The 17989-nt window shown below is 37.0% G+C and overlaps 1 protein-coding gene across 1 annotated transcript; it reads left to right on the top strand.

The window, feature by feature from the left end:
• The first annotated feature begins 738 nt into the window (after positions 1-738).
• On the top strand, positions 739-13815 carry LOC140340233 (5-hydroxytryptamine receptor 3A-like). The gene is made up of 9 exons (XM_072425289.1): positions 739-796; positions 1686-1843; positions 4265-4309; positions 4411-4520; positions 7424-7593; positions 8655-8812; positions 9494-9698; positions 11676-11903; positions 13538-13815. The coding sequence occupies exons 1-9, from the start codon at positions 739-741 to the stop codon at positions 13813-13815; spliced, it is 1410 nt and encodes a 469-aa protein (XP_072281390.1).
• Positions 13816-17989: the final 4174 nt, after the last annotated feature.

The raw sequence follows: 17989 nt of genomic DNA, 5'->3' as shown, positions 1-17989 counted from the left end.
CATGCTTGTGTCATGCATGGAATGAATACTGGGAACACACAGCTTAAGCAGATCTTACTACTTTCCCAATGACCTCTGTCACTGCCAGATATATATGCCAAAATACTGATTTTATAGTTTGTAATGTCTACTTGGCTGACACATATATTATGGATGTAGTTTGAAAACCAACATTGTCAGGTCAGAGAGAGAGAGAGAGTATAAGATAACAATCCATCTAAATCCGGCTGTGATTTTGCTCCTTCTAAAAATGTCCTTATGGGCAGGGAGAGCATTTGTAGTGCTAACCCCTGTTCCCAGGGGCACTACTACAAATCAGTGGGCCCAACAAAATTTTTACCCCCTTGAAAACAAAGGGGACTCAGGAGTGGAGCAGCAACTGTTTTTGATAGTATACCTGGGGGCCCCTGCTGCTCTGACATACCTGCATTTACATACTGACACATGTATTCACTAAACACACCTGCAGTAAACACACAACAAACACACATATTGTAAACTAAATTCACACGACTGGGACTAGAACTCTTAATTCCAGACTGATTACCTTCCATAGTGAACTACCTCTTGCTATTGCCCTCTAAACTCTCTCCTTTGGTTTGCAGGGCACAGGCCTCCCTTTTCGGGCAACAATTCATAACTTTCACTGGCTCCCAGCTCTTTGTTTCCATACCATGCACAAAGGGATGTGGGCTAAATCAGGCAGATGCAGCAAATCATAATAATGTGGCTACCAAAATGGCCATTTGCAGTCATATTTTCCATGTCATGGTGCCAATCAGAGCAGCAGAGGAAGGTGAAGCAGCAAGGAAACAGGCAGCAACAGACTCTGTAAAACGGGCATCAAACGTCAGCATTGAGCCCTTGCTAGGGCCCCCGAGACTGCTTAGCCCACAGAGGGAACAGAGGTACAACCATGACTGGCTCACTTGTCTTATCCCAGTTGTGGCTTATTCTGAACATCTTCCTTCCATATCACAGCAATGCTAGCAGTAGCTATGGTTCACCCACACATAGTTCAGATGATTGTTTATTATTAATTATTATTATTAATATTATCAATATTATTTAATTTTTTTTATTTACCTGTTTTTTTTTTAGGTCATGGAGAAGCTTTAAGTATACCTGCAAATTTACTACATATTTACATGTGTCCTTTTTTTCAGCAGCCTCTGAAAAAGCCAATATATAGGCTAAATATATCTTTGAAGGAATTTTGTTATATCTGAATTTTTTAAAAAAATCCTGTGCTCTCTACCAATGCACAAAGAGGGGCTATAGTGATAAGCAGGGGGAAGAGTTTTGGGCTCTTTGTAATCTATTTAAAAAAAGCAGGCAGGACTGACACCACATGCTTAGAAACTCAGAGATAAAATATAAACTGTGAGGAAGAAAAAGGTAGGAGCACAATTTAATACTGGCACGTGAGCAATTGTTCTTTGCTGTATGTTTAAAGGGAAAAAAATTGGAAAATGAGCATGTATTCCATAGACTAAATATACTTTATTACCTATATTTTCAATGGCTGTTGCAATTTAGTGGAAGATCTGCTTAGTATATTATCACTGATCCCATAACTTGGTGATTAGTAGTCATATACCTAATCTATGAATAAGATACTGATCACACCCTTATCTTGTAATCAGAAAAAAACAAGTTCTAAATCATCTTTCTCACGTTTTTAGCTCGCGAAAACAACGGTTCAGACCCATCAAAACCAACCCTTATCAGACTTTCAGAACACCTATTAGATGGATACAAGAAGGAGATAAGGCCGGTTTATGACTGGAGAAAAACTTTAGTGGTGGATATAGATATCGTTATATTTGGAATTTTGGGAGTAGTAAGTTCTTTACCTTTATTTTCTCTCTCTCTCTTATCCTTTTTTTTTTTTTTTGCGTCATCAAGATTTTAAAAAATTCAAAAAATAATGTATCACCAAATTTTATCGAAATGTGTCTTAGTCCTTGTAAATCTCTACACTTAGTTATGTTTGTTTGATGTTTGTTGTGCCTTTAGGGTAAAACCACTGACCATGGAAATGTAATAAAATAAATGAACAGGCAAATACAAAATCTTACAAAATATCCAGATATGAAATTTAAATGTACAGGAAACCACATTCAAACAACACAGACACTAGCCACAAGAACAAATTAACATGATGTTATTATTCAAATGATATGAAACGAGGAATAAAAACAAGAAATACATTTAAAGCTGATCAGTAATTTGTATAGGAAAACACAACTTCCTTTATTTGGTTTTGGAAGACCTGACTATATGAACCATTGACATTATTTTCTTATTTTCCATTTCAATAAGCGAAATATGTATGTTGACAAAATTCATTAGCATAATGAAGCAAACTTGTTGTATTAGCGCTTTTCCCTATGCACTGGTGTCTGTGTGAATGTAAGCCAATTTGGTATAGTTCACAAGTGCAGTCACTGGGAAATTATTAATTTATTCATTGGGCACTGGGCATTAGGGCTTCATTTGGAATAAACGTTAAGTGGCAAAATCTTTCATATAAACTGATATTCAGTGGTGTGCAGCCCACCTTTCTCAAGCCCCATCGAAAGGATTCTGCCATTCATTTTGTCTCTCAGATAAAGCATGTGAGATACTCTTTGCATGCTCTTCTTAGAGAGAAGAGAATTTGTCCTGGCAACCTTTCCAAAGTAGCCATACTAATGCAGTCTTTTTCTAACTTTTTGTACTGCCATAAACATAGTTTTTTACCATGCTAAGTACGGCATAAAGAGTCTGAGATGTAGCTCTTGGGATATTTGACCCTATTTTCCTGAGCATTGGACAGTCTGAACATGGGGGAATGTGCTGGGATGTCCACTCTAGGTAGGATTGGCAACTGTCTTGAATGTTTTTCAGTTGTGAATAATCTTTCTTATTTTAGAACGGAGGACTTCTAATTGTTTGGAACTGACTTTTTTAAGTTATAAGAAAGACATTGTTGATGTCTTTCCTCTTTGAGATTGTGTTAACCCACACCAGAATGCTCCAGACCAGCAAACTGCCAAAACATCTGTATTTATAGACATTGGTGATGATCAGTAATCATGTACATTTGATTAGCAGCATCTTGCTGCTACTTACTGGTTTTGCTACTTGCAGATTTACTACTTGTGAAGTCTTCGAGTTGACAAAGATTTTTTTGTGATTGTATGTGCCCAAAAGAAAAACTACAATTAAAAAAAAATATTTTAAATGCGTACGTTAAGGCAGAGACTCACCCCACTACCTTCTCTCCTTTTGATATCTCAATATGAGGTTTTCAGTTTGAGTGATCTAAAATGTAATGTTTCTCTCTCTAGCAATATTAATCTTTGTGAATTGTATGTCATGGGAGTATCCTGCAAGTAGATATAAACCCATTCATTTAAAACTGTTATTTGAGTGTTTCATATTAATATTTTTTCAAATTGAAATTTAAATATAACCTGATGATCCTGCCTCCAAGATCCTAATTTGGGCACTTCCTGTTATTGAATAACAATGTTCTTTCCCTCCCACCCATTTGTTCTCCTGCATTGTTTATAGATAACTGTGTATGATGCATAGTGCACAGAACAAATTAATGTCGGCCAGGGAGTTTATATTCAATGTCTGTCCAAAAAATAATTTGCCTGGAGCTGGGATTTCAAAACCCCAATCTCTCTTCAAATATACATTCTTTAAATGATAAAACTGACCCTAAAACATTTTCTTCTATTAAGAAACCGACAGATCCACTTGGGAAACCTACATTTTGTTCTGTGACTGATTTTCTCAGAACATTTGAGAACACGAAGAAGTCAAAGCCTCCAGCTAAGCATTCAGCAATTGTGATATGTAAAAAAAGTGAAGAAAAAATATGTTTATTCAATAATATAAGCAGCTTGATGGTCAGGAGGGTTCAGTATAAAAAGAGTTTATACTTTCATGTAGCAAAAGGGGAGGGAGCACCAAAACAACCACTCACAGTGCAGTCTGAGTAAACAATGGCAATGTCTTAGCCTGCCGCTGTCTCTGCACATAAAAAAAGAACCAAAAAAGAATAATTTCCTTGGCTCCCCTATTCACTTCCAGAGAGTTGTGAAGCATGCTGACTTCTACAAGGTCATACACATTTCCATAAAAGGCATATGTTACGTGATAACGTATTTTCTTGAATATTTGTAATACATTTCAAATTGAAAAGATATGCAAAAAAATATGTACGCACCATTTTTAAGAAAATACATTTTCTTGTTTTCCTTAACAGGATGAAAAAAGTCAAGTGTTAAAAACTTACCTGTGGCTTAAATTGGTAAATACCTTGATATATGTGTATTGCTCTTCTTCTGCAATTTAATGTCTTGCTGTTTGCAATGTTGTTTTCATTCTCATCTGTCTGTTTGTTTTGTCTAGTCTTGGGTTGATGAATTTCTCACTTGGGATCCAATAAAATTTGACAACATCACTCAAATTTCCATTCCTAAACAACTCATCTGGATTCCAGATATAGTGGTTTTGGAGTTGTAAGTATTGATAATATATCAGGTTAAATTATTTCACAGCCTAATTTGAAGCATATGATCTAAAGAATCATTCACAATCAGATATGCATCCATGCCCTAGAGACAATTTATTGTACTGTGTATTGTCCCAGCAGCATGTTTTCTGGAACTAGAACACATAAAACAAACCTAATACTAAGACATAAAGTACAGCCAAACCCCATGCAGGCTCATGTGTCCTGGGTGAGAACTCTATTCAGGGCCCAGTATACGAACAGTTGTACTTACCAGGGGGCCATTGTACTGTGCTATTTATCAAAAAAATTACAAAATATAAGTTACTCAGCTTCTGTAAAGAATTCCTATTTGCCTAAATAGATGGCTTGCTTCAAGTGATGTATTGCAGTTTCATAGTTACATAGTCAGGTTAAAACCTTTATAGCAGTGTGTCTTAACCAGGATTCCTCCAGAGGTTGCTAGCAATTCCTTGAGCAATGAGCAATTTGAGCTTTTCAGACCAGTTAGGACACCAATGGTCTATCTGGGTATCTATCTGGGTCAATATGTACAGTGGCATTCATCCTATTGACCAGAAGGCTAATGTACCAAGAATTAGGCACATCAAAAATTTGGCAGGAGCCTCCTGACACCCAAAAGTTTTTTAAGGGTTCCCACATGATAAAAAGGTTGAGAAAGGCTGTTCTATAACAATACCAGTAATTGGATATTTCCTGGATCAACAGCTTCTGGTGTCGTTCCTTTTAAAATTCAATACCCAGTTATATTCTGTGCATCCAGAAAAAGATCCAGCTTTTCAATCTATAGTTAATTAAGTATTTTCTGTAACTGTAGGAAAAAGCTAGAATTTTGGGGAGGATAACATTAACAGCTATCGCGCATCACATATTTATATATATTTGTATTTTACAATTCAGAAAAAGATTTTTTGGAAGGGTTTGAAGGACATTTTTAGTGCAGTTATTTTTTTGTACCTTCTCCTCTATCACAGCAATTTTAGTACAGGTTGTATTTACCTACAACCCCATTTATCTGAAATCCTCACTGTATAGCCTACTTGGTGCCATACAGTTTCTGCCTGAGATATTCAGAATTTGTGAAGCCATTCTCTTTCATGAGCAATGTGGCCGCCATTAACTTATTGGAAAATCAGGTAATTGGCTTTTCTGCCTAAACATGAGTATTCTAACTAATGCAGAACTAAACAAAAAGTAAATAATTTGCAGGCTGGTAGGTTCTTTATTGCAATAGAGACATGATATCTCCTTTCTGCAGTAAAATAAAGTTACCTGCCTAATATTACCTCTTCCTAAGCGATTCCTTATCTAGCTATCAAATTTGTTTTACTGCAGAAGGAACATTACCTGTCATGTGTAGCCATGACTGAATGTAATGAAATATAAATATACTTCAAATTCATTTACCCCAATAATTTTTATGTATTCTAAAATTAAATAATATATTTAAACACATATTTGTAAAATACAATATACAAAAAATAAAGAAAGAAAGGAAAGTCAGGGTTTTTCTGGTAAATAAACATATGTTGTGTGTATTATATTTCTCGTCATAAAAGACACATCCTCCGTCTGCCGACACTCCGCAAAGATATTCTGCTAAGTGAAACCTTTTTTTTGTGAAAACTCTTTCACATATTTTGACATCATTTTGCGATCCCTGTCTAAGAATTTGTCCCATCATGTAAAGATACATAATGTTCCTCGCAGATCCCCCGAGGAAGCCGAATGGCCAAACGCATTGGGTTACAAGACGTTACCATAAGTCTAACTGTATTCGTACTCAGGGTTATCTATGTCTAGTAATAAGTTCCTGATTCCCAGTTCAATACTTTTGGGACTGACCTACTATTTTTGTTCATTTGAATACTACCAAAGTCAGTGTGTCTTATATAATGTGAAATTTCATACACACAATGAATGTTTATTTGCCAGAAAAACCCCTTACTCTCCTATCTCTCTTTTTTTTTTTTTTTTTTGTATAAAATTTGCATTTGGCAAAACTATGAGTATTTAAAAAAATAGAGAATAGCTAGGTTCAGTACTTTGCTTTGTCTTAAAATAGAATATAAACTTAAACAACAATAGTGATCTCCAGGATACACTTTTCATAGTTCTTTAATAGTGATATAATGTCTGAATATGTTTAAATGCCTTCCATTTATGTGTTGTCAATCACTAGTGCCTTCCAGATAACTTCAGTACCAACCCCACCTCTTGTGCTCCACTGAGGGCACTCTTTAAAATGCATTGACTTCTCTTGAATATGTATTTACATTTTATTATCTGTGTGTTCCATTGTGGTTTTTGTTTGTAGTTTTGCTCACTATTATTATTCATGTATATTTTCCTTTATTAATATTTGCATAAATGTTTTTGGTTTCTGGGTTTTTGCTATTATTTGGGTTTTGAAGGGAAGTGTAAAAAAAATAAGGGAAGGGAAGTAAAAAAAATTACATATACAGTGTTGGGATGTTGGAGGGAATCAGTGAGCTAAAACATTGTTTACAGTTGTTCCTATGTTGCTGCCTACCATTTTTACTAGTTTTGTGCTGAAAGGTGTTTCATTCTTAAACCTGATTGCAAACTGTATAATTGAATTCTGGTAGTTATTTTCCACCAGGAACAGTGACACTGACAGTCTATAACTGTGTTAATTAAACCAATTGAACTCATACGCAAAAGTAATAGTAATAGGAATTTTGAATTTACCCATATTGGTATTTAACCCTTTGGACACCAACCTTTAAATAGATATAAACCAAATCTATATCTGTTTTCTTTAGCAGATAAAAATATATATGCCACAATTTACTTTTTATACTTTTTACATATTGGTAAAAAAATTCTCAAAATTCTTTTATTTAAAGTTCATTCTTTTCTCTACAGTGTTGACACAACTATGAGTTTAAATACTCCATATTTGTATGTGAATTACAAAGGAACAGTGAGAAATACCAGACCCTTTGTTATAACAACCGCCTGCAGCCTCAACATCTACTATTTCCCATTTGATACACAAAAGTGTTCCATCTCCTTTACCAGCTGGCTTCACACAAGTATGTATTATGTAAAAAAATAATTACCAAAGAAATAATAAAAAAATGTGTGCTTTAAAAAACACCAGTAGTTTAGGAACAATTTTCATTCCATATTCAAAGACCAACTCTTATACTCATTAACATACAAAAGTTTATTAATTGTTCTAAATACATAAAAAACAATATAAATTAAAAGACCATACAATCACACATGTAGCAATATTAAACATCCGTTTGTGGATATACATAGAGTATCCCCTCACCATATTTCAAATGGGTGACCACTTTCTCAGACAAATCGAAATATGTACTCTAAATTGTTAAGATAGAATATCTAATAGTTAGCATTTATATCACATTATTTGATTTAAACAAATTTACAAACCAAAAAAAGGAAAAACCTATATGCAGGTAGTCCCCGAGTTAAGGACATCTGACATACAGACAGAGGCTTGATAGGGGGAAGGGGCAGTTCCATGACTAGAAGAAGTCTTTTGCTAAACACAGCTGAGATTGAGCTCTTTTGCAACATCTTGTAACCCATAAATGATCAAGACAAATTCTGCAGTTGTTTCTTTTTGCATATCAAAGGACAGCTTGCTCCAGAAGTTAATAAATCTCTAGGCTCCATAAAGTTTTTTGCTTTGTTTGTGATTAACTCACAGTGAGGATTTTTTACAGTAACTGTCACCATGCTGCTTAATAATATGTTAAGACAAACATCTGTCCAAATTACATTTATGAAAATAATGTACCTGTTCTGACTTACATACAAATTCAACTTAAGAACAAACCTACAGTCCCTATCTCGTATGTAACCCGGGGACTACCTGTATATATAATAATAATAAAAAAACAATAATAAAATATAAAAACAAAGCCTTTATCAAATTTCCACACTATCCAAAACTAAACAAAATGTTTGATGAAATTTGGTTTCAGTCTCTATGCAATACATTGTAACAATGCATTTTTACTGTCAACATACATGGACAATAAATACAATAAACTGCTTGGTTTTACATGTTATTGTAGCAAATGGTATAGACTACCTTAAATGTTGCCTTGTTTATCTGTAGTTCAAGATGTAAATGTATCTTCTCTGAATACAAATAATGGGCTGAAGCAATTCAAAAGCAGTTACATGAGTGATGGAGAATGGGATCTTGTCAATGTTTTCTCTAAGTACAGACTTCTCAGTGACCATGGAATACATTTTGGAGAGATAGAATATACTGTAAGTCTAATCAACTTTTTTTTATATTGTATATAGCATATGAGAATAAATGATTTCAACTATCGTGTTATAAATATATAAAATAGTAAATTATTAAAATACTTGTAAGACTTATTCTGCCCTATGTCAAGTCTATTTATAAAGTCATTTTCCCAAACCCCATATCCCAGCTTCTATAATGAATCTCAGTCAACATTCTAATCATTCTAAGACTCTGAACTTAGTAATAAAATCTTTTTTGATGCCAAACCTAATGAATGAACGATGGTTAATTATGAATGCTTGACCAAGGTTTACTAGTTTTCTAGGAGCGTGTGTAATAAGCAAAGTTGCACACATTGCATATCTCCCCCAATATTACTATCACCAATCTCTTGGAACAGCACTGGTGCAAAAAAGCCCAGTGCCATGGAACACCATGTTGGTGTTTTTTTTAAATTGCTGATACTACAAACAATGTAAAAAACTGCTGTAAAATTGCATGCCCCAGCACACATTCTTGAAAATCAAGGATTGCCTTTACATTACTCTTGTTAAAACACAATTACAAATACTTTTGAAATACTGGAGACATAGATAAAATAAAAATTAGAAAAGAAGGATAAAAATAGTCTGGAAAGGGAGCATTAAATTTATATTATTGACTTATTAGTAATATTTTCCATCTTTGTGTATTAACAGCTACTTCTCAACAGAAGACCTCTCTTTTATACCGTGAGTCTAATCATCCCCAGTATATTCCTCATGGTGATGGATGTTGCTGGATTCTATCTCCCACCAGAGAGTGGAGAAAGGATATCATTTAAGATCACCCTTCTTCTTGGTTACTCTGTCTTTCTTATCATTGTGTTGGAAACATTACCTGCAACTGGAACTCCCTTAATAGGTGGGATATTTGACTCAAAACTTCTTCTTCAAATTTTGGACTATCATTGATTTATTCTTGTCTGCACATTTGCCATGTACCATTCCCACATTTTCATCCACAGTCAGTCCACAATTCCACAATTAACTGTTCAACAATAAACGTAAGCACATAAATAAATCCATTCATAGTAGCTAAATGTGCTCCATACTTACAAGTGAAAGTCATTGTAGATTGAAGATATTGTGCACCTTTTTCTGACATCTTGTCCTCTAGTCTAATTTAGTGGCTTTAATACTAACCTGATCATTTTCTATGTAACACCTTTCTAATTTGTCAAGTCAATGGGCCTGATTTATTAAAGCTCTCCACGGCTGGATACACTTTCATCAGCAATATCACTTTTATGTTAGCAATATAAGAAGCAATGATAATAATAATAATAATATTAACAATAATATAGTACTTTTAAAGTAGGTGCTGTAATGCGCCTGGGCACACAAACCACAACCAACTCCAGATATCCTTGAATCAGGTTTATTCAAAGCGGCACAGCACAGCAAGGGTTAATTTCAATCAAGCAAGGTACAGGAGGATAAGGCAAATGCAGGTCAGTAACAATCCGAGGTCAGGGCTGGCAGCAGGCAGAATGGTCAATAACAATCCGAGGTCAGGGCTGGCAGAGTTCAATCAGAGTTAGTTTCAGACCAGGTCACTGAGGAGATGACAAGCAGATAAAGTTTAACATATACAAGACACACCCAAGCACACTGTGGTAACAGAGGCTATATCGGGCAATGGTGTAATGGACAGGCTCTCCTTAAATGGCCAGGATGACCAATCACCTTGCGCCACCTGGCACTGTCTGATAGGAGACTGAGTAAATCCCCTGCAGCTGATTGGCCGCAGGGAATTCAAACTAACTCTGTCCCGCCCTAGGGCGAGGCAGCCGAGTGCCACGCCCTCGGGGGGTACAAGAGGGACGCATGGTGACACGCGCACCTCTTCCCACAGTACCCCTAGGACCTGCACTACTTTGCACTTGCAAAGGAGTGCTGGGAGCAGGAACCACATCCAAAGGGATGCAAGGGCTGCTGCCTGGCTGAACAGTACTTTGGCCAGGGCGGATCCCTCCGCCTGCAGAGACAGACAAGCTGCGAGCAGGACAGCAGCCTCGGCCATGCTGCCTGCTACTGTGGCTGGGAACCCCAGGGACACCGCGGGCTCGCAGGGCGGGTAAGTTCCTTACAGGTGCAAGCCCAATCACTAAACTCCCATACAAGTTTATCATATTTATCTTATTTTGAAAGACATTTTCAGTATGAATAAATCTCAGCTTTCATAAAAAGAGAAAAAAAAGAAAAAGAAACCCTTGTGATTTTGCTATAAAGGTCCGTGTCGAGACAATTCTTATTTTGGGCTATATCTCTCCACCGTTGTTACCCTGTCATATAGACTTCTTATGGGGACTACAGTGCCTGTTTTTGGACCCATTACTCAGACATGGTCCACTAATGTCGCCACCTAAAAATTCTGATCAATCAATGGGTCATTATTAGATCTTTGGTTGACCAGTAGTGGTTGCAAATAGCTTACGTAGCTTATTGTTTATGGGTGTCAATGTTTACATCAAATATACGTTTTAAAAGTTGGTATTTTAGGAAAGGCAGCCATATTTATCATTAGGGATGAGCGAGCGAGAATATTAAGTTCGATCTTGCGGCGAATCGGGCCTTTCTCGCTTACCGAAAATGTATAAAACATAATGCAGCCCTGGAAATCCTCTGCGATCCCTGTTTACCCCAGTGCCCTGGGGATCGCAAACAGGAGGATTCCCAGGGCTGAAGTTTCATGAAATCGGTTCGCCGAAATTTCTCGGAACCATTGGAAGTTCAAAGAAATTTCTCATCCCTATTTATCATATGACTACTTTCAGACAGTAAATGTGCAGTCGTAATCTAATATGTATAAATAACATTTTTTATCTCATTCCATAAGGTATCTACTACATAATGTGCATGGCATTTCTTATGATAAGCTTAATAGAGAGCATTTTTATTGTGCGGATGGTCCACCAACAAAATATCAATGCAGATGTTCCCAAATGGCTGAAACATTTGGTTCAGAAGAAATTAATTTCTCTACTGGGTATCCAAAACAAATTGTTTAAAGTACTTTGGAAAAAAAACTCATATTCTGCTCAGGATGTGGAGACAGATGGTACAGGTTAGTGTCACTATATACTTTTAAAGCAGGTGTGTCATAAGAATATTTGTCCCCATGGAGCACCTTAAATCCTAAGCCCAGGTTGTTTGACTTTTGCGCCAGCCTTTACAGGAAGTTTTGGCCCACAAAAGGTTGTGTAGGTCCATCTCTGGCCATGACACACACACAGATGCTGGTGTATGTAAATATAAAAGTAAAAAGCAATTCTGCCTAAAATATAATAGTCAACTTTTTTGCCTGCTCCTGTTTTACCAGAATTTGACTAAGAATTCAGAGATTTATCACCCAATTACTAAACTAAACTAAATGTAAGCAAAAGACCAAGAATATCAAGGCAAAGCTCTTTCTAAAATTTTACTACACTGAAACAACATTTGGGACTCATCTCATACAGATTCTCTAGGTAGAGCTGAAATTCAGATATTTAAGTATTGCATAAAGCAGAATGAATACATGTTGCACATATATATATATATATATAGTGTTGGTGTTCGAATGCTGGTTGTCCTTATATTTGACCTGAATATGACCATTTGAATTTGGATAGACCCAACCCAAAAAACACGGCATTCGACAGCGTGAATTTGGCGCTCCGAATTCTGGGATCCGGAAGCCCCCTTTAATAAGGTAACTCCCAGACGTCCAACCATGGGGAATAAGTACGAAGTTACATATTACCCCTTACTGGTTCCCTTAAAGGTTAAAATAAATAATGCAAATAATGACTCCAGACTTTAATGTGAAATTTATTCTTTAACAAATTAATGTGATTTGTGTGTACTTATTTATTACTTACCTTGTTTCACAGTAGCTCACCTGAAATGAGGTTTCCACGGTCCCTGGGCTGTATTGATAAGTATAGCCCAGGGACATTGGGAACCTGGACTGTGGGAACCTGCAGTCACAGCTGATTGGAGGCACGTGGGTGCAGGGCACGTGCCTCCAATCAGCTGTGACCGTAGGTGTACTGAACTCATATGACTTCTCAATAGAGAATCTCTATGCGTAGCCAAAAATGAGGAAGGCATACTGAACTCATAAGACCTCTCCAAAGGTGAATCTCCATTAAGAAGTCATATGAGTTCAGTACGCCTGCAGTCACAGCTGATTGGAGGCACGTGCCCTGCACCCACATGCCTCCAATCAGCTGTGACCACAAGTTCCCAAGGTCCAGGTTCCCAATGTCCCTGGGCTATACTTATCAATACAGCCCAGGGACCGTGGAAACCTCATTTTAGGTGAGCTACTGTGATACAAGGTAAGTAATAAGTAAGTACACACGGTTCGCACAGTCACTGAGCTGTACTTATCAATGATTTTTCTTGCCTTGTACAGTGTTGTACAGAGGTGTGGGAGTCTTGACATGTCTTTTTAAATGTATTTGGAGGCTGTAGAAGCCCTACACAGTCCCGAAAAATGTTCCCCTATTCACTTTATTGGTGTTCAACTTTGACGTTCGATCGTCCGAACAATATCAGCCTATTCGATCAAATAGTGGCCGAATCGAATAGTGAGATATTCGACCAACACTATATATTATTATTTTTAAAAAGCCAGAATAGGCTTTCAAATGTAAAATTATATTTGAACACAAAACACAAGAAAAATACTAATGGACTGTTACTTCTCAACAGGTAAAATAGTTACTATGAACATTGCCTGTCCAGGAGAAAGCCCAATGCCTGGGGATGTGGCATTGCCAGCTGCAGAGAATTATGATCTCTTATCCAAGATTCTAAAAGAAATTGTCTCCATCAGGGAGCATGTAAAAAATGATGATGAATTTATAACAAATGAATGGCTGCAAATTGCTTACATAATAGATATGTTTATCTTCCGTGTTTATCTCTTTGTAATGATTGTTTTTGTAGTTTCACTGGCCACAATTTGGGCCATGAGGTACCGAGTGTAAACACTATACTAGGTGTTATTTTCCACATAGTGTGCTACCAGTTCTGTAGTATAATTGTGAGAAATGATTTGTGCTATATAAAACCAAAAAATGATGAGAGCTGATGGTTGTGACACTTACCTCTTCCTCACTAAAGAGCAGATGCTTCTCTCCTGCGCATGCGGCCAGTTTTGACCCTGGGCATGCCTGCTCTTCCAAGTTTTATCAGTTTTGCCCAACCCATCGGCCAATCAGGAAATAGCCTCTTAATCATCTCTGGCTATTTAGCTGCCTTCAGACCCAGCACTCTGCATTTGTGCAATGTGTATCCACTAGTGCTGAGTCCCTAGCTCTACTGAGCAAGTTCCTGTACACCTGTTGGTTAAATCATTATTTCCCCATGTCCAGCTCCTGTGTTACCCCTTGTTGCCCAGTTTAATGTTTCCCAGACAGTTTCGTTGTGCTGTTCCAGTGTTCCTCTCTGTCTCTGGGTATTCCTGTGTCACCTGTGCCTCCTGTTGCTTCCAGTGTCTCCTGTGTTTCCAGTGGCTCCTATGTCACTGGTGTCTGTTTCCTGGATCACTGGTATTTGACCCCTGGTATGTGACCTGACCTCTCTTGCTTGTTGCCCGCCTTGACCCCAGCTTTCCTTCCTGCTTAGGGATTTGGTGTGTATCTTCCGACCCACCCTGGTGTGCCCAAGGATCGCAGCTTGGCGGTAACCAGCAGAGCTAGAGGCTCCAGAGAAAACCTGGTTTCTGCTTAGACTCTGTGCCTTGGCCCTTCTCAGGGCTCATACCATTTTTGTGCGAGCCGTAGCGCCCCCTAGTGGCCCTGTCTCCCCAAGCATGGTAATGGTTGCAGCTTGGTCAAATAAATAGCTGAGATCAATAACTTGCAGGCAAATTGAGTACAGTAAGCAGGACAGGTGAGCAAGCCAAGGTCAGATATAGTATATCAAAAGGTCCAAGTAACAATTAATGGGATAATCCAAAAGACTTTTCAGAAGCATAAGCAGGTTCTCCCATAGTGGCCCTGATTTGTTAAAACTCTTTGGAACTGGAGAAGATAGACTATCATGAATGAACCTGGGTAATCCAGCACACCTGGAATGGGTCTAATAACCTCCTGGGCGGTTCGATTCTGTCCGGTTTTATATGTCTAAAAGCAGTACCCTTTTCATGAAAATGTATTTTACAGTATAATATAATAGTATAAGTATATTAAAGTTTAAAACAAAAAATCATGTCAAAATAATAAATTAAATAAATTTAAAAAATTTTTAATATTATACTCATACTATTATGTTATACTGTAAAATAAATGTTCATGAAAGACAATGTACTGCTTTTGGACATATATATTCACTGTATTTCATTCAATACAGTTATTTTGTATTGAATGCAGTACAAATAGATTTTAGTTTCTGGCCCTGCTCCAAATGGAACGTCTGTACACACTAACGTCGCCGGAAACTCCTGGTGACTCATCGAGTGCAGAGAACGCCAGCCGGAGGAAGAGAGAAGATGGGAAGGACAACAGAGGACGTCGGCGGATCAGGTATGTCCTGATTTACTATTGTTTTCCATAGGTTTACCTACCCTGAGTATGAATCGGGGTTACTGCTTCCAGCTTCTTTTTTCTAACCCGAGTCACATTCGGGGTTACCGCTTCCTGCTTCCTTTTTCTAACCCGAGTCACACTCGGAGTTACCGCTTCCAGCTTCTTTTTTCTAACCCGAGTCACACTTGGGGTTACCGCTGGGGTTGTTAAAAACCATTTGCTATTATTTGGCAAATGTTTTTATTCCAGAACAGTATCAACTCTAGGTTTGCTAGATCACCCTGGTTCTCCCATGATTGTCTATCTTTTCCAGTCTTAGAGCTATTAACTTTAATAAATCAGACCTATGAAGTAAAGAAATAAAAAGAAAAGTAGATGTTTGTAGTCTAAATCAAAATAGTAGTCTAGAGTAGCAAAAGATATTCTTCAATACAATGAATAAATGTTGTCACCCTAGGACAGAAAGTATGGTACTGGCAAAGTCACCAGGGAAATATAAGAGAAAAAAAACTGAAAAAAGGAATGATAGGCATATGTTGTTTTTTGGGTTAGGTGCACTGTACTGTGAATTATTTAGAATGTTTCTACATATTGAATAATTAGGAAAAATGTCACCTGCTTAGCAGACTGAAATCATGAATATTAGTGTTTCATTAAAAAAAGCAATTATATATGTAAATTGTACTCCATATTTAGGTTCATTGACCAAATAAGTCCAAAATCTACACACAATAGTTTAATTATATATTAACTTCATGATCTCAACTTTTGTAAATCACCCTGATGCTTTACATTGATGGAAATTCCATTCAACCTTCTGGAAAGAAGTTTATGTCCTTCTCCAATTTTTAGAGCTATATGACACTTGGAGGAAATATATTGTGCTTGTTATCATGGCATCCTGACAGCCTCCAATAAAGCTGAGTACTGTTACCATATTCCTGATTTTTGTCAAATTGGAGTTTAATTAATGCCCAACTCTCCATGTACTTACTTCTTTTCTGGGAAAAGTTAGTCCCAAGCTTTCCCTGTATCACAAGGCTGATGCCCATTGTTGTGAACACTGTCTAAGTTAAAGTGGAAATTACCTTTACTTCTGCAGAGCCCCTGATCCCTCCATATGTGACCTTGAGTTGGTCACGCGTCATCGGGAATCTACCATCATCAGAGGTGTAGGAAGTGCCAGGCAACGTCATCTTCTTCCATCTTCTTTCTTCAACTGTGCAGCTGTGAGATCGGGTGATGTAGCCTGCTGAAATAGGAAAAAAGAGATCTCACTGCACATGCAGAAAAAAGCCCCTTCGACATCGGGCAGAGGGAGCAGCCTCCACACTCCCATTCATTCCATATCGTCTTAGCTCCTCCTTTTTGTTAAAAAAAAACTATATAAAGTAAAATTGTTTATGATAGATCCGCTTTAAATTGTATGCAAACATGGAATTACAGACTAGGGATAGACTGTATATTTAATATTTTACAGGTTATTTTAGGCTTTGATTACTTTGTTATGTTGTTTTTTTTCTTAGGGTTGTGTTTAGCGTAAAACCTGTGTGGGAAGGTATATTAGTAGTAAAAAGCACTGAAAAATGTGTTGTTGTCTAAAGAATTATTGTATAATGCATAGGTATAGTTGCTAAAAAGGAACTTAAACTACATTTTTCTGTTTTTGATGTAAACTTGTGAAACAATAAAGAGAGACATGACAATTATCAGTCATCTTTAGTCTAATTTTTATATGTTTTATTTTATTTTTGTTAAATGCCAAAGTTCATGAAAGTACAATTAGAAAAACAGACTAGGGATAGTCTGGATAATCTGGCTGGATAGCATACACTTTCATCAGTGAAGCTGAGTGATCCAGCAAACCTGAAATGTATCTGGTCAAGGATTAAAAACATTTGCTACCAAATAGCAAATGACTTTGAAAAAAATCATTCCAGGTTTGCTGGATCCCCCAGCTTCACTGATGAAAGTGTTTCTTCTCCAGCCTTGAAGAGCTTTAATAAATCAATGTTCATTGGCCCATATATATATATATATATATATATATATATATATATAGGGCTTTTTTTCACATTGAAAAACGCACTGGAGTCCCGGCACCTTTTTTCCATGGATAAAAGTCCTTGAAGGGGAACAGCTGTCAGAGAAAATGAATACAGGCTGTGCATGTATGCTTCAATACTGGACAGTGGCTGAGCAGTCCAAGTGCTTGGGAAGTGTCATCACCTGTAGTGTGACCTGTGTGACCCGTGACAATATTTGAGGAGGGCCGGTTGTTTAAATGTGCCTGACTATTTCCTGCCGAGTGATTCAGAGCATTCGGCTCACAGTGCAGTGATACATGCCAGTGGGGCTGGGGAAAAGGTAAAAGAGAATTACAACTCTAAAGCCCTTATTAAAGCTCTCTTTTCCTGACATACCTCTGTATGGGGGGATTAAGATGTGAGTTCCGGCACCTTTTTTCTTAAAAAGGAAATTAAATTAAAAATATAATACTTTTTTTATTTTGTTTTTTGTTATTTTGTTTTTCTCCAAAGCAAAGGATGGGAGGGAACTTCAGTTGGATATCATTTTAATAAATAGTGTTAGAAATCAGTAAATAGTTAGATAGAAATGAGAGGGATGACTT

This window comes from Pyxicephalus adspersus, chromosome 11, assembly GCF_032062135.1.
Source record: "Pyxicephalus adspersus chromosome 11, UCB_Pads_2.0, whole genome shotgun sequence".
Lineage (NCBI taxonomy): Eukaryota > Metazoa > Chordata > Amphibia > Anura > Pyxicephalidae > Pyxicephalus > Pyxicephalus adspersus.
Note: the sequence above shows the minus strand (reverse complement) of the source record. Positions and strands in the feature narration are given on the sequence as shown.

Bases quoted from the DNA above. Each gene is read 5' to 3' on its own strand.
- LOC140340233 (XM_072425289.1), top strand. From the start codon at position 739: ATGGCCATTTGCAGTCATATTTTCCATGTCATGGTGCCAATCAGAGCA. The intron at 1,844-4,264 runs GTAAGTTCTTTA...TTTCCTTAACAG, and splicing joins TATTTGGAATTTTGGGAGTA to GATGAAAAAAGTCAAGTGTT. The intron at 4,310-4,410 runs GTAAATACCTTG...TGTTTTGTCTAG, and splicing joins CTTACCTGTGGCTTAAATTG to TCTTGGGTTGATGAATTTCT.